The sequence below is a fragment of the Stegostoma tigrinum genome, chromosome 21, assembly GCF_030684315.1.
Source record: "Stegostoma tigrinum isolate sSteTig4 chromosome 21, sSteTig4.hap1, whole genome shotgun sequence".
NCBI classification, from domain to species: Eukaryota; Metazoa; Chordata; class Chondrichthyes; order Orectolobiformes; family Stegostomatidae; genus Stegostoma; species Stegostoma tigrinum.
Window position 1 is genome coordinate 14,581,758 of NC_081374.1, and position 26,700 is coordinate 14,608,457.

At 39.6% G+C, this 26,700-nt stretch overlaps 1 protein-coding gene across 1 annotated transcript in view; it reads right to left on the bottom strand.

The window, feature by feature from the left end:
- Nucleotides 1-22,650, bottom strand: part of ccnd3 (cyclin D3) — a 35,974-nt gene extending 13,324 nt beyond the window's left edge. Inside the window, exons 1-4 of the mRNA XM_048553130.2 lie at nt 22,278-22,650; nt 20,957-21,172; nt 8,556-8,715; nt 6,986-7,128 (exon numbers count right to left, since the gene is read on the bottom strand). Coding sequence (XP_048409087.1) covers nt 6,986-7,128; nt 8,556-8,715; nt 20,957-21,172; nt 22,278-22,475 — 717 coding nt within the window. The 5' untranslated portion in view covers nt 22,476-22,650. The remainder of the gene's footprint in view (nt 1-6,985; nt 7,129-8,555; nt 8,716-20,956; nt 21,173-22,277) is intronic.
- Nucleotides 22,651-26,700: the final 4,050 nt, after the last annotated feature.

Consider the following 26,700-nt stretch of genomic DNA (forward strand, 5'->3'; position numbering starts at 1 on the left):
AGAAGACCCTTCCATCCTGGTAAACCTAGTTCAACTTTTCAAATGGCCTCACCTGTCTCTAATCTTTGCTGCCCAATTGCCTTCCAAGAATTTAGTGCTCCTCCAAATCTAGTTTTTGTGCATATTTCCAATCGTTTTCTTCGCCACTGTTGGCTTTATCTTCAGCACCTTCCAAATCTTAGCTCATGAATGCCCTTCCTAATTCTTTTGCGCCTTCTTTAGGACTCTTTTCCTCTCCAATAACAGATTTGTTCAAAATGTTCCTGTGAAGTTCCCTGGGACATTTTTCTACAAGAAGTCCACTATTAAAATTAGTTATTGTCGTGTCTCTCCCACACTCCACTCTATAGAGGAGGATGGTATTCAATTAAGAGTTAAACAGAACAATCTAAAACCATGTAACAGAAGGAGTATCAGCTTTTGCTGATCTAGAGAGTGATGTGCCTAACCACAAATTTCCCCATTTGGTTCCCACGTACGTTTGACAGCAGTATGCAAGCAAGTCACTCAAAAATTCGGTGAGTGTTTTGATTTCTCAAAAGCATTTACCAACTACAGAAACATATTCCCAGCAAAGGTTACTGAATTAGTCGGAGAGATCAACCAAATTTCCCCAGTTTCAGTACACTACAGTGCTGTGAACCATATCAATTTGTAGGAACATACATAACAAGAGTAGGTGACCTTTTAAGCTAGGAGTAGGTGGCTACAGTGGTCACTGAACAAGTTTAAACTCTTGAGTTAACTCAGCCGGCATACAAACTAGGTGAACAATTTGTACATAGTTCCTTCATAACTGCTACTGTAGAGAGTGTGAAATTTATACAGAGTTTGCACATTCTCCCCGTGTCTGCGTGGGTTTCCTCTGGGAGCTCCGGTTTCCTCCCACAGTCCAAAGATGTGCAGGCTCGGTGGATCGGCCATGCTAAATTGTCCATAGTGTTCAGGGTGTGTGGGTTATAGGGGGATGGGTCTGGGTGGGATGGTTCAAGGGATAGTGTGGACTTGTTGGGCCGAAAGGCCTGTTTCCACACTGTAGGGAATCTAATCCAATCTAAACTGCACAATCACCACAAGAGGAAATCTACAGATGGGATCTGTTGTATAGATTCTGCTCATTTGCTGCTTTAACTCCTTAAGACTTTACTCTTGGATATTTATTTGTGCCTATGGAATAATATTCAAACCTTGCACTCCTCTTCACGCCACTTACATTGGAAATTTAGACACACTATTTTAACTGACCCAGGCAGAAAACGGTGGAGCAGCGCAATCCTCAATTTCTGCTCTGGGCTTCCGAAGGTGAGGTGGTATACATCAGGGCCAACTTCAGCTAACATGCCAGATTCAGGCAGTGCAGAAATCCAGAATGGAGGTCTTTCTTAATGCAAAGGAACACTTCTTTCCAATCACATGGAAATGCCCTTCCCTAGGTGACAGTCAAGGACCAAATAAGTGAATACTTAGGAGAAAGTAGAAAGGCAAGTCTTTTATTAATAGGACCAGCTGACATACTACACCACAAACCTGACCTCTGTAAAAGATTGTCAATTTAAATTTGACAAAGGGGCCCTTTTGCCTCACCGCTCTAACACGGTGTGGGTCCTCTAACAATATACATTCCCCTCTACCAGTGAAACAACTCCATTACCCGAACTCCGAGCTGACCCAAGGGAGGAGTAATAGTCACTTTACAATGCAGCAGGCAACATTCTTGCAAACAACAAGGGAACATTGTGTTCCTGTCCTAACAGAGCTCTATAATTCATTATTAGTACAATGTACTGAAGTGCAAACAGATCATTATTAAAAGCTCAAGATAAACTGAATACACCTTAATAAAACAAAAGGACAATAATTGGGGCTTTAGTTCCATGAGGAACGATTCTCAAATCAGGAGTGCAGAGTACTCGAAATCATGAGGGGTCTGAACAGCATAATCAGGAAGAAATGGTTTCTATTATGGAGGGATCAAAAACCAGAAGATGTCAATTTGTCAAATAAAGCAACATTGACATGACAGCATTACCTCTTACATAGAGTGGTTTGGATCTGGAATGCACTGCCCAAGTGCACAGCGGACGCAGATTCAAACAGGGCTTTCAAAAGGAAATTGCCAAATTATCTTTGAGAGAAAAAATTTGCAGGACAACAGAGAAAAGGCAGGCGAGTGGGATTAGATGGGTTGCTCATGCAGAGTCAAACTGGATACAATTGACTAAGTGACCTCCCCTTGTGCTGTGGCTATTCTAAAGGTTTTAAAACGAGGCACTTCCAATTCGCCCCAAAGCCCATTCACTGGGTCCTTTGATGCTGTGCTCCATTGCTGGCTTCAGACCATGTCAGAAGCGCAGTTCCTTTCGACATTTTAACCATTTGTGTGGTCTTCATTATTGGGATAAACCAATGTTGTGTTAATTTGTGGAACTGCACTTAGGGATCCATCCTAACTGTCAAGAACTAGATGGAGACTAGTGAAGCTAATTTTCATGCTAGACCCAAACAAGCAATAGCAATAATGAGATTTTCATCAAAAAAACAATTGGACCAAAACTCAGCTGCTCCTGAAATGGCGCACACAACCCAGAAATGGGTGGCATCTCTGATAAAATGGATGCATAAGTGTTAACGTGGAACATATGATCTTTGGCACAGCACTGCTTTCATGCAAAACAGGCTAACCAAACACTACTTTCAATTACTAACAATGGACTCTTAACTTTCAGTTATTCCATTAAGCATCGAACAGTAAAGGTGGGGCATTCCAGAATAGAGAATGAAGTTTTTCTACCTTGTATAAACCAGCAGAAACTTGTGTCTAAATAGAACATTCACCTGCAATTTAAATTGTCCAGGCTCCGTTACAAAAAATAACCATTTTATTCCAAAGTGAAGAAAATTTCTTGATGTGCACACAAAAATAATCAAATCTAGGGCTACCCCTTTTCCAGTCTTTGAGCTGCTAATGCATTTTGCTGAGTTCTCTCTTTAGCCTTTACGGCAGCTTTAAATACAGTTAACAATTCCACTGTGGATAATGCAATGGTAAGGTGCAGGTTCATCAGCAACATAGTGATATCTTCACATAGCAATCGCCAAGTGCTCACTGCAACCCGAGAACTGACCCCCCTCCTTCACTCCCCAAGGAAAGCAAGGGCTTTGAAAGGTGTATCAATCTAGAAGAAACATTCCAAGCCCAATCACCTGGTGGCCATTCTAAAAGGCAAAGGGAAGGATGTGACAATACTAGGGGATTTAAGAGGTGTACTGAGTCCCAAGGGGGTTTGGTCTGGTCCACAACAAATAGAAAGCCCAACACACAACGTAGAAACTTGTATAGATCGACTTGGGACTGTAGTCAGGTGCTGTGTTGCTGTAGCAACAATTTAGAATGATTGAAGTGGAGCACACTTTTGTCTCACTAGTGAGAGATTTTTGAAAAAAAAAGAGGGCGGTCTATTCTCACTAGGAATTTAAAAGAAATGCTTCGAGGTTCAAATTGCAGAGGAAGTGGTGAACTAAAATAGTACCTCCACTACGTCATTACTAAGAATTCTCACCTTCTGCACCAATGGAAACATTGGTAATTGCATTTGCCAATCCTAAAAGTTATACAACAAAGTGAAGTGTTAAAGAGTCCACATCCTCAATGATTATATCCATAGAATAAAAAAAATCACTTTTTTTAAATAAAGGAAAGCACCCACAATAACTAAGACTGCTTTTTGTAAAAATGCAAAGCACATCTTTCATACAGAACTAATTCATTCCACCAGATCCTTTTAATACAGATTCAGGGATTGTACAACAGCATACGCTGAAGTCTTATTACAGTAATATGTTTTAATTTTTGTAAGTCTTTGAAGGAAAGAACACCCACACTAGTTAATCACCTTGATATTTTGTCAGATACTACACTCCTCTAAAGAGATGAATGCAGCCTCCCATCTGTTCTCTTTCAACCAGAATGCCCCACAAGGCAGTGTACAAATACGTATGCTATTGGTTTTGTCTGCATCTATGTGGTTGTCGTAACTTTAGAAGTAGCCAGATTCCTTTCACCTATTGCCATCTATTATGCACCACTCGCTCCAGCATTTCCAATCCACAATGCTGAAGCACATCCCTCAAAGAGCAGCTTTTTTTTCTATCTTCAACAGCTGTCAAGGAGGAAAGCAGTTGAAAACCGAAGGGAACAACAACTCTTGGAAAAAAAAATAAAGCCAGCTGGAGTGCAGGTAACACTGCTGCGGAGCAGTGGTATTGAGTGCTTGACAGAAAGCAAGATCAAAGAACGAGAATAATACACTGTAGTAAACTCATCCCAGTCTTTCTGCTGTAGAATGAATAGCAGAACAAGGGCCTTTGGGGCCAGTCACACCATAATTGGTTCCAATTACCAGGATCAAAGGAGAGGCAGGAAACTAGACTCTGAACAGCCTATCCAGCTAACAGCTTGGCTAGTTCTTATTCCTTCCCAATCGACACCCGCATTCCTCCCCCCCGCCCCTTAGTTCACTTCTATTATATAAAATAAATCACAAAGGGAGATGCAATAAAAGCAACCAGTTTAAAGGACATGCAAAAACAGCATCAGTACACTTCTGTGCAAAATGTACTTATCCAGAGAACATATATTCATTGCTTCCTATACTGAAGGGACTTATTTATTTGCACGTAAAACTATCCCTAACCATGGGATTCGAGGTCTGATACTCTTTATGCAACAAAGCAACGCATCACTCTTGACAGTGTAACAGTGACCTCTTCTTTATCCTAATTTGCATGAGGCATCACTAAATAGGCAATTGTTGCTGAGGCAATCTGATTTCCAAAGCATGTCACAGAGGAGGGCACTGAATAGCTGGATATATCCGGTACTTGCCTCCCCCAATGGCTTAGCGGGTAAATGCACCACTTGAGAGATGCTGAGACACTGAGTTTAATGCAGACCAGGCAGCTTCCCAGATCAACCTGCAGCCCATGTTGAGTTTGCTGGGTTCTAGGAACAGGTCATAAATGGGTTTCTGCAGAAAGAAAGGGGGAGTTTGGGGGGGGGGGGGGGGGGGGTGCACGCGCACGGTTTGTGGACAGGAATGGCTCAGAATCCGAAAGTCGGGATTGTTACCCAGTGTTGAGCAGGTACATGTTCCTCAGGTAAGCATGTTATTAGTGAGGACACCCTCTAATGTAACAGGATCTACAAGGGCTCTGGTAACACTTGAAACAATGGACTGGCAACACCGATGGAATGGACCCCAACATTAAAACAGCCAGCCAAGCCAAACAAAGGACAAAAGATATCCATTGATCCATAAATCTTTGATTTAACGACTCACACTGCCAAAACTGATGTTCCAACGGAGCTGTGCCTCAATAACCCATAATGCTGATCAGCTGCAATGCCCCAAACATCATTGAATACATGGTGACTTAACGTGCAAACTGCTTTAACACAAAATTAGGCATTTTACGAACAGACACCTTGAGAACTGGTTCATGATTCAAACTTGGTAACACCAACCCTTTTAGCAAACATTTCACCGGAGCATTCCAGATGTCAAAAGCGAACTCCCTTTCAGGCTTGGTTGAATTGTCAGCATTGTACATCAGTTCAGCATTCCAAGTTGTTCTCGGAGACTGATCTGCATAAACTTTAAAAGGCCGTTGTCAACTACACTAACCAAGCAACTCAAAGTGTCAGTATGGAACCACGAGCACAAAACAAAGGCCGATGTTCGAATGCAACACTGAGGGAATGCTGTACTACCGAAAATACGGTCTTCTGGATGAGGTGCCAAACTAAAGCCATCATCTGATCTCTCAAATGGACATAGAAAAGGTCCCATGGGATTATTCAATGAGCAATGACATGCATTACCCCTCAATTAATACAGTCAGTTCTTTGGTCAGCATCACCATGCTTTTAGTGGGACTTTGCTGAGGAGAAGAATGCTACTGTTAATAGGATCAATAGTTGACACTAAAATCTACTCTTGATAGAAGAAAGCAGGGCACAAAATCTAACTTTAGAACTGACCCCATTTATATACAAAATTGAAACCCAACTCAAGTGAAATGCTCTGATGAAGGGTCTAGACCCAAACCGTCAGCTTTTGTGCTCCTGAGATACTGCTTGGCCACCTGTGTTAATCCAGCTCCACACGTTGTTATCAAGTGAAATGCTTACATGATTAGTGTCAACATAAAATGCTCTAGAGGGAACTGGCTCAGCCACTTTTCCAGATACAAATTGAAAGCATTGCGTATAATGATTCAAAAAGTACCACCTGCAAGTGACTGTTCCGGGCCTAAGACATCTCAGGTAACAACTGGAAAACTAACGTTCAATGAGAATTATGGAGGGATTTAACAAATTGGGAAATAAGGTTTTCACTTAACAAAAAAACGGAAACCACAAAGTATAATTAACTTAAGCACATTTATTAATTCCCATTATTACTGTCCTTACAACATAACACTTTGGCCAAGTTGTTAGTCAACTGTCCTAGTATCTTCACATGGCTCAAGTGTCCTAATGTATTTGGTAATGCGGATGGACCGGACCATGAGATGTTTTAATAAATTAAGAAGGTACTGTATAAATGCAAATTATTTTAAAAAAGGCAATATTTTGATGTCTGTTCTGCAACAGTTTATTTCAGGGGGTGGGGTTGGAAATGAGTGCCTTGATTTGTCATCCTCAATACTTTAAATAACAAGCACAGCATCCAGCAGTGAGCAGGTTTAGAATATTACCTACAACTTCCTTCATGTAACTGTAAGAGTTTGATGAACTATTACCTGGATTACCTTCAAACTTAAAGGCAGTGAGTTTTTTTTTATGAAAAGAAAATAGGAAAGTATGATATTTGTTGACAAGTTAGTCCTACTTTCTTCACTCAGCTCATGGGTCAACAGAAAACTAGACAGTCTGTTAATTCTTTAGTTCTGCACCTCTTACGATACTCTGCTCCAAACTCACCAGTTCTGTGCAGGTAATCTTGGCCAGCAGCTCTGTCAAAGACTCGTCTGAAAGGGTATGGCATGGGATGCCTAGCCCACGGATTGCTGCTGAAATGCTTCCTGTTGCTATCATCGAAGGTGGATACATGGCAAAATTAAAATCTGAAACAGATACAAGAAAATTGTACGATTTTCTAAAACCTGACTTGCCTCATTAAAGTAATTGAGATACAAGCCTCGACTTGTAGTTATTCCACAAACATTTGTGTACCGTCAACTTACACTGTATAGAGAGCAAAATTTCAGAGGCTAAAAATGAGAGCAGTGCCCAGAACAAGCCATTCTTTTCAAACATTTTCACAGAATCCCTGACATCCACTGGAACTGGAAGACAAGCCCAGAGTTCAATATCTGTACATCTTCATCTTTCACAGCGACACTATCATGTCAAACAAGACTGCATCCAGCTCTGACATCAGGGCTTAAACCCAATCAGCTGAGCTCAAAGTGAACCAGGTGGCAGAGACTTCATTTCAGGAGTTATTACTGCTTAAACACTTCCTGAAATTGAAAACGTATTACCACCATCTAAATCCAGGATTTCGCTTCCTCAGTCTGACTTATGTGAGGTCCACTAAATCCCTATATTGCTTGGGCTTCATTCTTTTTTTAAAAAAAGTTCTATTTCCCTTACTAAGGAGAGACAGAGGCAAAGTGGAATCATTTACAAATGGCAGGGGCAGGGGCAGGGTTGGGTGGAAGTTGAGTTTGCTTCTGTATTTGGAATGTGTTAAATTATGTGTCGTATAGCCCACACCAGTAACAAACGAAGTTAAAATCTGACTTCCTGTCAAATGTAGTCTGTAATTAATGGCTTGTGATTGCTCAAACAAGCTTTAACTGGCTGCATCCCCACATATATGTGGTAGAGCACAGAAAGAAGTGACACATGATAAAATTCAACTAGATTACTGGGGAGAAGGGAACTGAGCTAATTACAGAGGACATGCTTTTGTTGCATGGAAGGGAAAGCAGCAAGTTATTGCAAGCCATTTTTACACATTTCCCAGAAGCTGATAGTGGATATCAGCAAAGGTTGACTGCTCAACGCTCTTGACTGTATAAGATCTTCAGGCAGTATGGTGTCTATCTGCTCTCACACCTCCTATACATTAAAGCCAACATCAACTTAAGGGAAGTCTGGAAACTACACAGCAGTTTTACTCCAGTGAGCACCTTTACAATTACTTCATGCAAAGATTAGGAAATGAACTGGAAAAAGACACGGTTGCTAGAGATGGCATGACTATCACTCTGGTGGATATCCTCCCAGGTTAGTAATGTAGGCAAAGAACAATACAGAGTTAGCACTTTTTCTCCTTCCAGTAATACTGTTAATTTATCATTCTATTTTAGAATTGTAACAAACTTATGAGGATTTGCAACTTTAGTCCACAATGCAAACATGGAAATAACCTCCCCTAACAATTAATTGCTTCTGCTCTTAAATGACAAGTAGCTCTCAACCTTTGTATTTATGAAGTAAATTTCCTTTATTTTATTTTAAAGAAAAGTGAAACAGTAAATACCTGTTGCACACATGGCAATGAATGTTTGAGTGTGTTTCTTAACAAGCTCCAACTTGTCCACTGGAAAAGCCAGCTTTCCCAGGATATGTTCAATAAAATCATTTGGAGTTACGGCTGAGAGATCCCACTTCAGTTTCCCAAGGACAACTATCTCCCAATCCTGAGGAAGAGAAAAGATAGCCAAAAACTATTAGACAATTGCTGAAAGTTCTGTACAGATGGGTTTTCTTTTTATATAAAGGAGAGTCTCGTAACTGCACTGATTTTATGCCAGAACATTTAATTATTTCCTGCTCCAGGATTTAGACATGCCTCATATGACATCTTGCATCCTCACTAAATGCTTATCCAACAGGAATGCTCTGAAGACTAGTACGATAAGCTAAGCTAAGCTATCCATACCTACACCTTAGTCCTCACAACACAAAAGTCAGGCAGCCGACCTTGCTAATTTCTCAAATGTCTTCACTAAGAGAGTCTCAGGAGCACAAAAGCTGACGTTTCGGGCTGAGACCTTCATCAGAGATGCTGGTTGGCCTGCTGTGTTCATCCAGCTTCACACTTTGTTATCTTGGATTCTCCAGCATCTGCAGTTCCAATTATCTCCGCTTCATGGAAACTGCTGCCCAGGGTAACTACTGCCATGCTATTTTTATTTTAATTTGTCAAACTGAAAGCCTTCCCAAACCTCGGACCCGATTTGACCATTCAAAAATCTCTCAATCTGATCTTGTCTTCCAATATAACCACTCGACAGACACTTTTCTTCTTGCTATATAGCTCCCAGATAGCAGACCAGGGAATGACTTGATCAGCAAACCTTTCTACCCAAAGACCAATGCATGTTAAAGAAAATAAAAAGAGCCATCCCACCTCCCACTGTCATTTCTTCCCATCGTAGTCCAAGTTTAGAAAACCCAGCTCTATTCCCATGTCTGGCCAATATGATCCATTTGCATATGCTCTGAACTGCCATTTACACTGTTATCTTCTGATGCACACTGTGGCACTGTGTTTGTTTCAGCCACCCTTAAAAGGGGAAATCTGTTTGAGTGGTAGAGATGTCAACATGATTAGAAGCCAAAGGAGACAGTGATACAATGACGATAATAATATGTGAGGCTGGATGAACACAGCAGGCCCAGCAGCATCTCAGGAGCACAAAAGCTGACGTTTCGGGCTTAGACCCTTCAGAGAGGATCTAAATTAAAGGTACATAAAAGGAAGGAGAGGAGGCACCGCAAGACAAGGACAGGGTTAAACATAGGCTAACTGATTCAGATCCAGAAAGTAAAAAACTAAGGGACAGAAGATCAGGGAGACTGACAGAGGGAAGAAGAAGATAGGGCTCAAAGAACAGCATTTGCAGCAAGATACTGTGGAAAACTGTACAATGGATGAAAGACAAACAAATTGAGAAAGGCAGTTCAGGCGATGTTTTAAGATACACAAAGATCAGGGAGTGGCAACATTAACTGCCAGCAAATCCACGTTAGTTATATGCAAGTCAGTTCCTTGTCAAAGGAAAATGCTGGCAGCACACTACATAGAAATGGGTGTTGCTCCCACATTGGTGCTCTTTCCAGAAGAAAAGGTAGCACAGAAGAGACCGAAGTCTACATTGAGTCCAGCTGACAAAGACTCGGGCATAAACTCTGAAAGCGAAATTCGTTGTGAACTCTCAATAACGTGCTTTTCACTTTCACTGATATAGTTCTTTCATTCAGGAAACAGGAAAAATTGCACAAATTACAAAGTCTCCTTGGCCACCCCTGCACAGCCCAAAGTTGAAAGAACTTTTTCTGGAACATGAGATGCACTGCAATGGGCAACAAAACGCAGTGCAAATTGGGAATTACAACACTGCATAATTCACACGATGAAAGGAATGAAGATCTTATATACAAATGACATGGCATTTTCTTCAGCGTGGTAACTCTCTTGGAGAATGAAAAGATGTATACTTCAAAACGAATGGGATGAAGTTACCAACATCAAATGGAATTCATCTGGACTTGAGCAGATCATCTGTTGAGAGAAGTCCTCTGTGATGCTGCAACATCCATAGAAGAATCTGAGGGATGATGTGTTCCAAGGTCATTAGAACAGAAGAAATTATATTTCACATTTTCCCTTATTGGGCTCATGCACACACAATGGTGTGTGAAAATTTTAAATATGTTCTGATGCATCAATCAGATGGCGCCCTGTAATTCTTGCTTTGATCCTTTCCTTTCACAAATGCAGTCAACTTTTTAAAACCTGCTCTGATTCTGAGTTGCATGTACAAGTTGTTTGTTCTTCTGCAGTTTGCATGGCCTTTAATTCAGTGAGGTGGGTCAGTTTTCTCTAAGTTAATTCATGGCAATCCAACCCTTGTTGGCAAGGACAAACAGCATTTGTTACCCCTCCGCAGCTATCCTCGAGAAGGTGACGAACCACCTGGTACAACGATTTCACTTCCCGAAAATACTTAAGAAAAACTGCTGCCTACACTTAGCCTAGTGTATATCGAAGTGCAGCCACACCTTACATGTATGCATCATAAGTGTTCCTCAGGGCACCCAGGGATTCCTTTTAAGTGTTGTCCACTCCGCTAGAGCAGACAGATAGACTGGATGCCTGTCAGTGAATTTAAAGTGATAATCCCATGTTAGCATTCATACAGGATACCCTACACCACAAGGCAAGTTTATTTTCACCACATGAATACCCAGACAGGATTACTTTTTTGTCACTAACAGTTAGCAAGAAGCCTTGGTTTGTACTATGACCTTGCCTTTACTATCAGCACTCTGATGTCTCATGGGACCAATTGAATCACAGCAGTGACTCGTGTGGAGCCACGCTGCTGGATTGTGTCAGACCACACAGGAACCGAGCACCTGTACTAACAATTAATAGGCAAGAATTTTAATTAAGTCAAACACGTGAATAGAATAGAACAGTGCTGACATTTCTCATCAGTCTGTGGATACAAAACCAGTATCCACAAGGATTGCTGGCATCTGCAGACACAACATTTTATGACTGGGATGTAAAAACTACAGGGTAGTGAGAAAAACTGAAGGCAAAGGAGTAAATAATTCACCTGTATTACACAATGTGCTGTGCTCTAGAAATGGCACCCATTTCAGTATTGGAACAAAACAAAAGCTTTCGCTACTGAACTTGCACAGAATACTCCACTAGTGAATCAGAATACATTTGCTGCATTTCTGCAATTATTTTCTAGACTAAATGCCAATAAGAGGCAAGTCTGCCAATAAATTTAATTTAAATTTAAATTATCAAGAAGAATTTCCAAAGTCAACAAATTATAATCCGCCAAGTTATGGGAAAAGGAGCACAACATAGCAGCAATGATACAAAAAGCCAATTCGTTCGGTTTCTCCTTGAAGGCAAATGGTGAACAGTTAAAGCTAACAGTCTGTCAAGTTTCACTCTGGTCAGCCAACAGAATTGTAAAATGATTAAGATGCTAATGATTGCTTGCATGCCATCCATAAAAGAGCAAATGCTTTACGCAAATTCTACTCTCGCAGAAAAGGGAGATCAACAATGGCTGCATTAGTTCATATTACTGATACCCAAACTATTCAGTCTCCAGAAAGTAAAATTAGTCAAACCTTGGGCAGCAACTGGACGAAAACAGGTTGCATTTACTACAGAGTTAACGAGGTGTAGAACTGGATGAACACAGCAGGCCAAGCAGCATCAGAGGAGCAGGAAAGCTGACATTTCGGGCCTAGACCATTCTTCAGAAAACCTTCTTCATTTCTGAAGAACAGTCTAGGCCTGAAACATCAGCTTTCCTGCTCCTCTGATGCTGCTTGGCCTGCTGTGTTCATCCAGCTCCACACCTTGTTGTCTCAGATTCTCCAGCACCTGCAGTTCCTACTATCTCTGAATGCATTTATTACAGCTCTTTTCACAAAGGAAAATATTCCAAGATACTCCACAGGACAGTGCTCATCAGGCTAAAGGAGAAACAAGGATCGTTAAGATTGATAGAATACCAGAGGTTAAGGAGTTTATACCAAAAGCACCAGCTGACCAGCAATAAATCATACACTGGACCAGGACTCGCATTTCCAAATACTTTGCACAGTCAGAATGCATTCACCATGGTGCACTTTCACTTCATTGGGCAGATGGAGGAGTCAAGCCTCTGCCAGATCATCCCCACTAAGTGTCTTGAGAACAAATGCAACTTTATAACACAGAAAGCAAACTCTGCTTCAAGGAACTGAAATGCCATCATTATCGGTCTGTGCAGAGCGTGGCAGTTTTCCCAGGCACTAAATGCACACAAAGCGAGAGTCCGTTCCTTGCATACTTACCAGAAAACAGATTTCAAATTGCTTGCAAATTGTTTACAACACTGCTATGTCTATTTATATTTTTTTAAAAAGCAAGAATTCAGTGAGGAAACAAAACGAAGGAGGAAGGACATGCTTTGATATAGAACCTTATCTTGGAATAAGTGCTGTGGAAGTCAGCTTGTATCTCAAAGCTCCTGCAGGCTGGATACTAGAAATACGTTCAGCCGTATATGATGATACTCACCAAGTTAACTAAACATTGCTTTAAGATGCAGTTTACATACGAGGTGTTGAATACATGTTTGCATGTTCTATTCTCGACAAGCAGGAAGGCAGTTACAAACACCCATGAAAGGCGAGACCATAGCATGAGTGCTATATCTGATTTAAATTCAGACACTGCACTTTTTGAGAAAGAAAGCTATTCCAGAGTTTTTTCCCCCCCACTTCTCTCCCAGTTTCATGAAACTCCTGCTTTACAAAATTCCCAAAATGGACTACTGGCTTAGTCTGTGAGCAAATTCAGTAAATAATGACGCTTCTGCAAAGCATCTACGTTTTTTTTCCTGTACCAAAATTGCATTTGTGCTGAAGATTCACAAGTTTTAGAAGTTTGCAGCTTGATACACAAGTTGTATTTTTAACCTAAGTTATTCACATTGTGTTGACATTTCCTAGTGCTTCTGCACCTATTTCCCGTCATTCTCAAATCAATGCCATCATCTCCCTTCAACATGCACCTTCTTGCACAACTGTTTATAATCTGCTGCATCCATCTGTCCCTCGTATGATCTATGAGCACCATCTGTCTGTTTTTGTGCATCTCACTCACACTGTTAAAAGTGGTCGGTCTTTTTTCTGTGATCTCTCAGCTTCCACATGCCAAAGTTTCTGCCCTACAACTTGAACTCTCCACACACTCTGCACCATCAAGATCGGATTTTAGACAAGCAGTCCTGGGTGGGGCATAACCTTCTACAGCTATCTTTGAAGACTAAAGGCAGCATCTTTAGCTCTTGCCACAATACATACACTCTCAATGACTATTCTTTTAACTAACACCATAACAGACTAAACAGTTACTTTTTGCTATTTCTGGGACTTGGTGCTTAAAAATTGGCTGCTGTTTTTCTTACAACAGTGACAACACTTCAAAAGCACATTCTTGGCTATCAAGAACTTAGAGAAATCATGAAGCGTGCTGAATGGAATTTGGTTCTCTCTCACTGCTAACCATTATAGGTTGAACAGGAATGTTTGAAATATCGATGTCTTGTTTGTTCTGGGGTGAGCTTCCATTCCCTTAATTCCGGCCCACTCCTTAAACTTATTACAAAAATTTGTTTACGTGTCTCTCAAATCATTACCTACCTCAGAGTTAATATGCACCAAAGCTGACAGGTACTTTTTTCAAATCAGACTAGGATTACTCCTCCTAGCGTGGACTCCTATCCAGCAAAAGGAGCAGTAAACTTCAGCTCGTCCAAAGCTCTGCCACCTCTATCCTGTCACAAGCCAAGTCATCATTTGCTTTCACACTCTTCCCAAGACTCTCACTATTGTTTTGTCTCAAATTTGAACCCCTCCATGGTGTACCTTTCCATTTTCTGAATTCTTCTGGATATGTCTGAATCAACCTGTTTGCAGATGCTTTGATACACCTTTGGAGCAGCTGAGGCTGAACCAAAAGCTCCTAGCTCGGAGGTAGGGACACTAGGACTGTGCCGCCAGAGACCCCTGTGAACACTTCTGGAACCGAGACCCATATAACCCCTCATGTCTGTGATTCACCAATAGCAGCTGCGCTATCAACTTCCCTAGTCTCACTTCATGCAAAAGCATCCCACCTCTGTGTCCTTGTAAAGACCTACCCAACACAGACGCTTTTGGTCATCCCTTCTAATGTCTGTTGAGTATCACACAAAGTCTTTCTGCTGCATCAGTGACAATAACTGACCTCTCTTCCCCACCTGCACCACAACCCCACGACAGAATTTGGGATTTGGAAGGGAGACAAGATAGATATGCAGCCGAGATGCTGGCAGGTTAGGAAACAAAATCAACAGGGCAATAAAGCAGACAGGTGCGGTTAAAAATTCAGTCTAACCCTGGAAAGGCTCAGCAATTCGGTGTTTGAATGGGGTAGGCTGGGCAAATCAAAAGCAGGGAACAATCCATTTCACTAGGGAGTGGTTAAGGGTTTACAGAGCAACACTGCCACTTTTAATTCAACATTTCTTAATTCCGCTAACTGATTATTCAAATTCTTGCACTAAACTTGCTGACACATTTAAATTGCTTAATATAAATTAATTTTAAAAAGCCTTCAAAATGACACTAAATGCTTACATAACCAGCTTCTATTTGTAAATGGTGAGATATAAAAATATTTTAAAATCCTAAAATTAGAGAAAGTGTGCAGCATTTTAACGTGCTAGTTGGCTTCCCATGGTAAGATGGAGAATCTGCAGTCTTACTGGCTCCTGATGTCTTTGTACTGCTGTTTTTCAGTTCCTTTTTTTAAAGAAAGGAAACCCTCCTCCTACATATTTCATTTTGCCCCTTTGTGATTCCTATTTCCTTTCAGATGGGTGATATTGCAAGGTGCAATGCTGAAGGGAGCCAACAACTAAAAGGCTGCAAATGGGCCAGAGGCTGCAAGAACATGGACGGCTCCAGCACCTCTCAATCCTACTGCACTCAGGGTGCCACCCACCTTGTTCAACATTATGATTTGAAGCCTTCTTTTTGCTTAGTCCAAGACCCAACTTGCTTTTTCTCAAAACAATCAAAAATCCAGTGACGCAAGAAACCGGTCTGCCTTGCTCTGTACACCTATTGCACTTTCTCTCACTTGCCCCTGCTTCCTCAGGTTATGTCCTTTAGCTCCTCCAGTTGTGGGTCTGTACAAGCACCTTTCCCAACACCATCTCACTTGCTTCCACCCTTTGGAGCTACCTACCTCACCCATTTATCTTCATGTGACGTCTTGTTCTCCTACTGAGCATGAATGAAGGATCAAAAGCCGCAACCAACCTAGTTGCCTCCCATCATTGTGTCTTGTTGCTTTCAAAGAGAGACGTTAAAGTCTTTGCTTTCCAAAAAAAAGGAACCAAGTTGGAAAAGAAATACACATCTTTACTCATGCCTCAGCTCCACTCACCAAATCCCTCTCGTAGGAGCTAGACATCTGAATCAATGATCCACCATAATCTCAATGAATGATGAAAACGCTGAGGGATGAAATAGCCTCTTCTTGTTCCTACATTTCACAGTTATAAACTACTAGCAGTAAACTGTTCTATTTGCCAACAATTTGCATGCATCTGAATTAGCTGGCTTAAAAAGTCAAATAAGTGACTCCCCTCCCCACCCCATGACAGAACTTTTCATGCTACTTAATTTATGTCTCCTCTCTCACATATAGCTCTCTCATTAGAAAACAAAACAATTTTAACTTCAGTGAAGGTTTTGAAACTTGTCCTTGAATTTTTTTTGTGTATTTCCCAGAAGAGTTTGAACAGGGAATGTTATAAACTCAAAAAAATTCAATTAACTGACACTGGAGCATTCTGAGAACAAGGCACAACTGAACATCCTCCAGCAGCAATCTCCAATTGCAGTTTACAGCTCTGGACAAAAATAACTTAATTCAAGCCCTGGCTATTGGGATAGACAAAAACAAAATAAAAGACACAAGATCATTCAAATGATGAGTTTAATCATATTGTTCCAAAATGTGCATTTTATTAAAAAAAGTTTAAACTTTGGGCGTTAGAAATTTCAGTTACTGAGAAATGGCAGATGAGTTTTTGCAAAGTATGAGAGAATTTGTGAATTCAAAGAGCAAAATGCAAGTTGACAGACTTACATGAGTATATTTCATCATAAACATGGGCACAGAACTGAAAGTGAAGAAAAGTGAGTGTGAATAAAACCTGGCAAATAAAAATTGGTTTAGACACGCTTGTCGTTCCTGCATACATTATGGAGCAATTATACAAACTTTCCCATCAGTTATTACTGTTCTAAGTAACTAAAGAACAGTGATGTTTTTGAAAAAACGTATACCAATAGAAGTTTGAATGGGTGGTACTTGTACTGGGAGAATGTGGAAGAACATATTGGACAATAATTCTAAGCTAAAAGTAGGAGTAAGTAATTCAGTTTCTATTCAAGCTGAATTCTACAAATGTAGAGCCATGCTGAATGTAGAATTAGGTAAGAAACTAAACTTGCATTTGCAGGGTGCTTCACAAACTCAGTATGTACCAAATTATTTGCAACTAATCAAGTACTTTTGAAGTGTAGCAAATTTCCACACAACAAACACAAGTGGCATAAATGAAAGTATCACGTATTTTATGATATTGGAATATTTGGAGCTGTCTGCCTACAAGAGTGGTAGAAGCAGAAAGGATCAACATTTTCAGAAGGAAATTGGATAGCTCATTGAGATAAATAAGTGTGGAGGCTGCAGAGATACACAGGTGGGACTGGATTGACTGAGATACGAAGCAGGGATATGACATGGATTCAATAGGTGAATGGCCTCCCTGCTATATCACAGAACCTTTATAACTGAGATATGCATGCTGATTAAAAACACCAAGATAACACTTGGGTCTTCTCAGATTATGTCTATGGGGGCCATTATGGATACCTAAGCAGCATTGGTCTGACCCAAAATAATTCCTCAAGACAACAGTAAGGGCTTCAGATGATGGGTTCAAGTCTCTAAAATGCACCTTGATCACAAGTTAATGTTAACACTTGAGAATATTTTATTGACTTTGTCACTAGAATTTGATTCTTTACAAAAAGAAAATTGGAACTGAAATTCCTGTGCTCATTAATTTTAAATTTAGATCAGGATTAACCCATAAAACCCATTCCAATCAGTGTTGATTTAAAATTATTCGACCTCACATGCCACACCCACAACCCTTTACGTAAATACAAGTTCCTGCTCCTATTTCCTCAGAGATCTAAAAGGAAGAGATAGTACCCAATGATGACTGTAACTCCTGATGGCAGGCAGTGCCTTAGCTTAACCACAAGATGTCTCTCTCATCATCTGCAAGTACTTCTACAATCGAACAATGCAGAAGGTAAGCCTCAGGAAAAGATCATTTGGATCAACCGGTCCATGTTGCTGCTTATACTCTGTACATACCTCTCATTAGCCATCATCTAAGCCAATCAGCACAACACTACTTCTTTCACCTCCAATTTATTCCACTTCCCATAAATCCATTTTTCCTATTCACTTCAACTAATCATAGTACTTAATTCGTCGTTCTAGCTATTCTCCCAAGTCAAGACATTTTTTCTGAATTTTCTATCGAACTTACAAATGACCACCTTTTAGCTATGAAACCGAATCTTGGGTTTCTCTCATGCGATAATATCTTCTCTACATGTACCCTATCAAACGCTTTCATATGCTTCAGACTTCTGTGAGATCACCTTCCTCAACTATCTCTTTTGTACAGAAAAGACACTCAACTCTGTAAATGCTTTGTCATAGCAGTATTCTCTCAATTCTGATGACTCATTAATTTTTTTTGCATCACGACCAATGCCTTTAATAGCCTTTACACATTATGGAGACGAGTGTGGGTCAATACTTTAAAATTAACTAATACTGATTCGAAGAACTATATACACACACTATAGGGTGACCAAAAAAAACTTTATACCTCCAGTTTACAACTCTCAGTTCTTCAGAATTTGCTCAGTCATGGAGAAAATTGCTTCCTCAAAACAAAGAAACAAAAATTCAGTTGTGAGTAAGGCAATGAGTTCTTGCACACCCTTTAGCAGCTGTTTGCAAAGTAATATTGGCAACTGTCTAGGAAGAGTGCGCTGTTCAGAGTCCCCAGTGAAATGAGGAAAAAAGTTACAAAGAGAAAACAAAATTGGATCATTCTCATTCTTGCAGCCCGGGGTGAGAATGTGGACTTCAGACTTTCAAAGTGCTCTTACGATTGGAAATGATCCAAATCAGCATCCCAAGGAACAGCAATGACTGAGAAGAGTGTGAATGGAAACTGAGGCCATGATTCCCAACTTAGGTATTGTTGGGAAACAATTTACCACTCCAAAGTTAACCGTCATCATACAAATCCTGCAATATTATCAGCAGTAAACTGAACAACAGAACTAGAATTAGGGAGCTCTCAAGCAAAATTCACTCCCAGTGGATTGTGATCAGAAATGGAGAAAAATAGATGATTTCCTCCCACGTTAGAGGTAAGAAGCCAACTAAGCTCAATTTATTCCATATTACTTAGCATCCCATCCAGTAACAGTCTGACCTTGTCTTTTTTCTGTTTATTCTTGTATATCAGCAAGGCAGCATCTACATAGAATTAGAGTTACAGCACAGAGATGCTGGGCATTCAGCCCATCCATTCTGTGCTGGTTCTTTTCAACAGCAATTCAGTTAATTCCACTCCCTAACTTTTTTCCCTGTATCCCTTTAATGTCTCCTTTGAGTTTTACCTCATTACTTTCAAAGGCTACGAATGAACTGGTTTCCACCATCCTCAGCAGTGAATTCCATAACTTAACTACAATCCTGCACAAAAATGTTTTGACTCCCACCACCTCTGCTCTGTTTGCCAACTACCTCAATTTACTTTGCTCTCAGACTAGGGTAAAATGGATAAATGGCAGTAAGAGCAGTGCATGGAAGATGATAAGAAGGTCCACAGTTAGCAGCTGCCACTCTAATTTGAAAATGTGTAGAATTTTGATAGGAGTCCAAGGAAAGAAGCTGCTATTCACTTATCTCTGACACAGGATCCAGCATCACATCTTGGCCAAGCTCTACATTAACACTTAAAGCTCAGCATGCGTGCAGCTAACTGCAATCTTGAGATATTTGGCATTGGAAACAGAATTTTGCATTTCATGCAATTAGGAGGTCCACCAGCTGACATCTGTTTTAGCATCCAGCAACGCACATTTCTTCCTGGTTTCTAATTCTAACTTGGTTTAACTTCTGGTGTAAGAAGCATTGGGGTTGAAAACTTATTGAAGCATTAACATGAATTGTGCCATTATAAATTGGCTGAGAATGACCTGTAGACTGTCAGAGGAATAGCTCTGGTGTGAAGGCAACAGAGATTTTAAAAAAAGGGGGCGAGACTCTAAAGGGAAACAAGAAGAAAAATGGTGACAACCACCACAACTGCAGGATGCAATATGAGGAAACTGTATCTGTGTGGTCCTGCTGACCCAGTTACCATAGTAGTGCATTATACACAGCCAGATGCAACAGGCTATCAACCGCATCTATCCCCGATGAATCACACAGGTGGCGGGTGTAGCCCGGTGACTTAACAGCGTGCTACCCCATCAATTTCTTAAAAATGTAAATTTGCAAACGTCAAATGCCCCAGAAAAGAAATAGAGTGGTTCGTACAATCACTAATAAGAACCTGAAGTAAAACTCAAGCCCTGCAAATGCAGATTTGTCGGCACGCAAACTTTGATCAGCTCAAAGTTCACAACACTGGACATATCTTAAACAATTTTCATCCTTATTACGATGAATTGTTACACATTATAAAATGGTTATAAAACATAAATATGCAGTCCAAACTCCAATGCATATACTACACCTTTTGTTGCTATGTTTGCATTGCTAACATCTCAACAAAGGACAAACTGGAAAGAATTACTGGTTGCAAAATTAGTATCGCTGTACTTTTATTTGAAAGCACCTCGGTACAACTAGGGTGGGCTTTGCAAATTTGCACCAGAGGGCGCCAAACGCTTAGTCATAAGTGAGAGCCTGGGTTGAATTCTGATCAATAACTGCAGCCACCGCCAGCACAAATGGTTCAATTTACGGGGGGTCGGAAACTTTCTACCTTGGATGTGAAGTTTCCTGCGCACCTGAGCATAAAGATTTTTTTTGTAAAATTAAAATATGAAATAGAATTACAAAATAATCGTCTTTGACCATGTCGTTCCCAGGAAGGCTCTGCAATAGATTTTCTTTTTTCTTTGAAAAAAAAGTACAAAACAAAACGCGTCAAATTGCTCAAATATTGGTGAATTTACCAGGAGGTCTTCTGGGGTGATTGAATTGTCTGTGTAAATGCAGAGTTTCTCAGCTGTCAGGGGGATCGTCTCTTTCAGTTTTGATGCTAAGAACATGCAGACTGCCCCTAGCAGCTGGAGGTGACATTTTCGAGTGGGAACCGAAGATAAAAATCTATCCAGATAATTCATAGCCAACAGAAAGACTTCCTCTTCGCATTTTTGCTCTTCGCATACCTAGAATGGGGCAAAAAACGGCGAGAAGTAGGGGAGATCAGCCCAAATATCCATTCGATCATAAAAGACAAAATCATTACAGATCGCACGCATTTTCTTTAAAGTACTGCAAACTGAACCGACAGCCCCAGCAATTTGCAAAACAAGTCAAAAACACTACCCTTTTCCGACCTTTCCTACACGCCAAGTTTCTGCTCAAAAATCGCTTTTTACAAGATTTAACATTTCTGGGCGACAGCCTCTTTCTGCCCCCGACGACTGTGGATTTTCTAAAATATTAAAATTAAATTAAATAAAAAATATCGCGTGGCTGCCAGCAGAGTTACCTTTTGTTCGCAGTAAAGTTTCAAAAAATCGGGAAAATTAGACAGTTGCGCCGCCAGCGATAATTTTTACATGTAAATAAACAAAAAATCCTGAAGTTTAATTGGGGTCAGGAACTGACAACAAACTGTTTTGCTGGACGGACGAAATTTAAGGTATAATGCAAGAATTTTGGGTGGTCTAACTCGCTCTCTGCACCAACCATTAAGAGTCCAGGAGTTAAGATCCAGCGGACTCAGTGCAAAGGACAACTTGTGAGACGGAGAATAAAAAGTGCAACATCTTAAACACCCATTAATAACCCTGCAGTTACTGACTCTCTTATTAATAAAGCCAAAGCGACTTTTGATGAACCCAACACAGAAACGCAAGAAAAAGTTTTTTTTTGAAGTCGAGTCAACATGGCGACAGCATGTTGTTTATCAGCCATCATCAGTTCTTTATAAATTTTGCGAGAGAAAATATTTTAAAAAATAAGCACAATTTTGCATTCGATTCCAAGAAGTTCTCTGCAATCGGGGGTGGGAAAGAAAGCTTGTTAAACTTGCACGCAGTTAGTACAAAAGCGACACCTTTTTCCCCCAATATGCTTTTTCAGAGGCAACATTTATAAATAGCTTCTTTGAAAAAAATTTTTTAAAGATAAAATTAAGTAGGTGACACCGACACAGATTCCCAGCCCAAATACTTTTGCAAATGCTCCTGAGACAGGCAGGCATGAATAATACTGCATCTTGAAGAATGCTCGCCTATTTTTCTTTGCCTTAAAATGTTTTTTTACCTCTAGCATCCAAAATGCAACCATTTTTCTCATGTGGGGTTCGATTTCTTTCTGTACACATTTGAAATAAGAAGTCCTGGGGATGTATCTGTCTTCAGTGTGCAGCAGGTTTTGCAGGACTCGATGGTCAGCGAGGAGGGTAGGGTCCGGGAAAGCTCGATGGATTCTAGGGGCATTTTCCATGCAGAGGAGCTCCATGTCTGTCTATATGTGTGTATGTGTATGTGTTGCTGATATGACTGTTCTGGCGAATGAGCTTCGTCTGCCTCTTGATGCACTGGGGCTCCCTCTGTATGCGACAACAGCCAGCACCAGAGAGAGAGGGAAAGGGAGAGGAACCCGAGCAGCGCCTGCGCGGGATCCTGTCGACTTGATTGATACTCCGGCTGTGTATCCAGCGCGCAGCCTTCACCGGAGCAACCCCGACGTTCCATCGCGCGGCTCCCGCCCAATCCCCGCCCAGTGTTCCCCACCTCTGCCCCGCCCCCCTGGATGACATCACAATCGCCGTCCTGCCGCCGCCGGCCAATGAGCACGATGTTAACGTCACCGCCTTTCGATACCCGCGCACGTGCCAGCGGAGGGGGGGCGGGGGAAGGGACTGAGCAGAGGTGCGTGGCATGTGGGCCCTTCATACTGCGTTGTGCTCGATGAGAGTGGTGTCTGATTTCTGTATCCTTCTTTTCTGCACTAGCCAGATGGTTGCACACTGGGATACCAAGTTCATCATTTCCCTGCAAGTTTGCTTGAAAGTCAGACCTGCAGGCATGACCTCCAAAATGTAGCTTCTATTTATTTCCTGTATAACGCTGGTGTATGCTTTTCTTTGCAAATGAAATGGCTCTGAAGGGCAACTTGGGAAAGGTGTTAAATGCAGGCCCAGCCAAGGATGCTCACATACCATAAATGATTAAAAAAGGAAAATCCAACAAAGCTGACAAAAGACACAGATTGATCCAACTTGTTGAGTACATTCTAAAATGGAGGTCATGTCCATTTCCAAGTATTTCTCTTGTTTTAATAACTTATTTTTCCCTCTATAACGTTGTGACATCTTGAAGTCCAGTATGACCTGAATGCCTACCTCCAAATGATACTGCTTTTTAATTACATGTTTTCCCCTCTTAGTGTGTGATGCAGTCGCTTGTTTCAATGGAGCACAGAGTTGGTGGTAGGGGTAATTACTCAATCCATGCTGTTGCTCATGAAAAGTGCAAAAATTGTATTTTTTTCTTGCAGTTGCTACTTTGGTAAAAATAAATGCATTCATTTTGTATAGTTAGAGAAATGATGAGCCCTTTTTGTTATTACTGTGCAGACTGAGAGTTAAGTCTTTTGAGGGGAATTCCTATATGCTTACAAATGTTCAAATATAGTTAAACGAGCATCATGTGTAATTCTAAGAAAATGTATACTGAATAAAGTAAACCACAATCTTATAAAATTTGACTGGTTTGCTGAAGACAGCTCAGAAAAATTCTGGTTCTATTCATTTACTGTCTGTACTTAATGGTTAAAAGCACAGAAGATAAATTTCACTCATTTGTAATGTATTTAAGTATTTGACACAAATGCAAACATCAGGAGAAAGGTGCAGGCACCACCAACAATAAGCACAAAATATACAGTACGCTGATTTCATTAGATTGTATTGCCGTACAACAATGCTTAAGAATGACATTTACTTGCGAGAAAGTTTACAGAACATTTTGTACAGTTTTATTATAGTCTTCAAGAGGAATTTGTATTTTTGTTTCTACTAGAAATTTATGAATGTTAACATGGTACTTTTAATACTTTTATATTTATAATGGAGAAGATATTCTTTGAATTAATACTCAAATTATGCATTTAAATTGTAATGTGCAGAAAACAAATTTTAAAAAAATATTTGTTTTGTTTGATTTTGATATTTATTTAATTTGTTTGAAGTGAAATATCAAAATAATTTAGTCAATAAGAAATTAAATTGCAAATAACAGGGTTGATTTCTAATTATTAACTTGGTCTGTTTCTATCATTCAGTGTCAAATGTGTTTTGCATGTTATGATTCTAAAATAAAGAATTGCATTTTTGTGAAATTATGGATTTATTTTAAGCCTGATTTTAATTAACTCTGTTTTTCATCAGTTAAACATTTGGTAAAATTTGAGTTCTATGTTGCTGTTAAAGAATATAAAAGTACGGACAATGAAACCAAAATATTATTTCTTGCCTAAGCTATTAAAGAATTTTCTATGGTAGATGTTGAACATCCGATTTGTCTTATTGGTGTCAAAAAGTTCGAATAATTTTCTTTATGGAATTAAGGAAAATAGAAGGATTTATACCTGCAAGTCTATTTCAAAGATCCAACCATTAGTAAAAACTATAACAAATATTAATGTATGTTTGTTATGTGTGATGGTTAACTATTTTAATTCAAATAAAATGTGATAACTAGTCATTGGTTAGTTCAGAACTTGAGTACTGCTAAAAAATACATATTTGTCAAAGATTTTCATCTTGCACTCATCAGGACAATTTGCAAGAAATTTCCCTTTACTTTCATATTTCTTGCAAGTTGTATTGATGAGTGCCAAAATGTGTATTTTTTCAGCAATAGTCAAGAATGTAAGAACTTGAAGAGCACTTGTTTGGATCAGTTACAGGGTGGCTAGCTACATTTCAATGTCAATTTAGTTCACTAATAATTTATATAAATAGTTATTATCAAAAGAAACAAAAATAACAGAAGTGGGTGAGAAAAAATGCTTCCTAATCATAAATATTTATGAAATAGAATTAAACGAATTCCAAGTAATGTAACTGCTAACACAAGTTTGCCTCCTTTTATAGGTGTGGTGATGTAACCAAGGTCAGGAAGTCATGACAGAAAAAAGACTTGCATTGTCTGCAATATTTGCTTTGCGTTTATGGTAATTAAGGAAAATTGCTGCCTGGAACGTGAATACTGGAATAGTTTCATATAAGATTGCCTTGATAAAGTTTTTTTGATTAAATAAATTATTAAGGAAAAAATAGTGTGTAATGTACTGTCAACACGTATCTATTGGCCACAGCTGTAGTGAAAAGATGGTGTTGTTAGATTAATTCCAAAAACTAAGTTTTCAATAGCAAAACAAACTCAATTGACAAAAACTATTCTGATAAAAAAAATCCCATTTCTTCATTTTGATTGTCTTTCAAATGGCACCATGTAAATGGTTAAGGCTATGTTCTGCTACATAATCCTCATTGCTTGCTATAGAAATATTTAATAGACTTGAATAGGTAATTGTCATACATTTAAAAATAATTACAAATAATAGCAATAATATAATAATGTACATTGAAGGCTACCTCAAAATTATCTATTTTGTAGTTAAGATCTTAGTTAAAATAAAAACTAGCATAAGTGTTACAGTTCAGATTTATCCTTCAACATTTTCTCTGGTGCTTACTGTAAGATGGCAGTTTTCCTAAGATCCAATTACTACATCACTATTCACCAAATGTACTAAATAGAATGCTCAATTGGAACAATAAACTATAATTCATGGCAAATCACTAACATTGGATGTTTATTGCTTTGTACTACAAGTTTCAGAGACAGAAAGCAGAAGATGGCAAATCAAAATAAACATTTTGAATTTATTTTGTCAGATATATTTACAGTTTAAATAATGTGTAGAAGGAAAATTGTACAGTAATGCATTAAAACAGCATATCGAATAAAGAACAATTAAAGTAAGGATGTTGAATTATAGTTCAACCTTGGAAAGCACAAAGTAAGTACCACATCTGACAGTACATGTTCACAGTGGTTTCTTGATGGGTTCCTATTTCCATGTTTCCACTTAGATGTAAAAAGCAATGTGATACAGACAACTGGCAATATTGAGGATGTCCCTGAAGTAGTGTGTCCTGTTTTTAATGATGAGAATTTTGAACGCTGTACCTACACACATGTATGCCCATTAATGGTGCAGGACTTTTTCTGTGAAAGTTTGGATGGTGAATGATGGAGAGGTGAATGAAGGGACTATTCCCTTGCTTGTGACTGTAAATCAAGAAAGACTGATTGAGCTAATTGACCTGTTCCCCTGTTGTAATGTCTGCATATTTCTGTATGTCAGAACATGTATTATTCACTCTCAGCTGAGAAACACCTCTCAAAAGATCAACTTCTGTAAATGTATGAACATCATGCTCATCCTTAAACATAATTTAAAGACTACAGAAACTTTCAGTTCGAGAATAAATGCTAAATTCATTCCCAAAGTATTAACAATATCAGTTGGGGTATGACAACCAAAGACCTCCACAGAGAATAAGTACCACATTATTTGATCCCAATCTTCATATAACTCTCAAGTTTTTAAAACACATATTCACCTTTGGTCTGAGTATCAATACAATCCACTGTCAATCATCACCTAA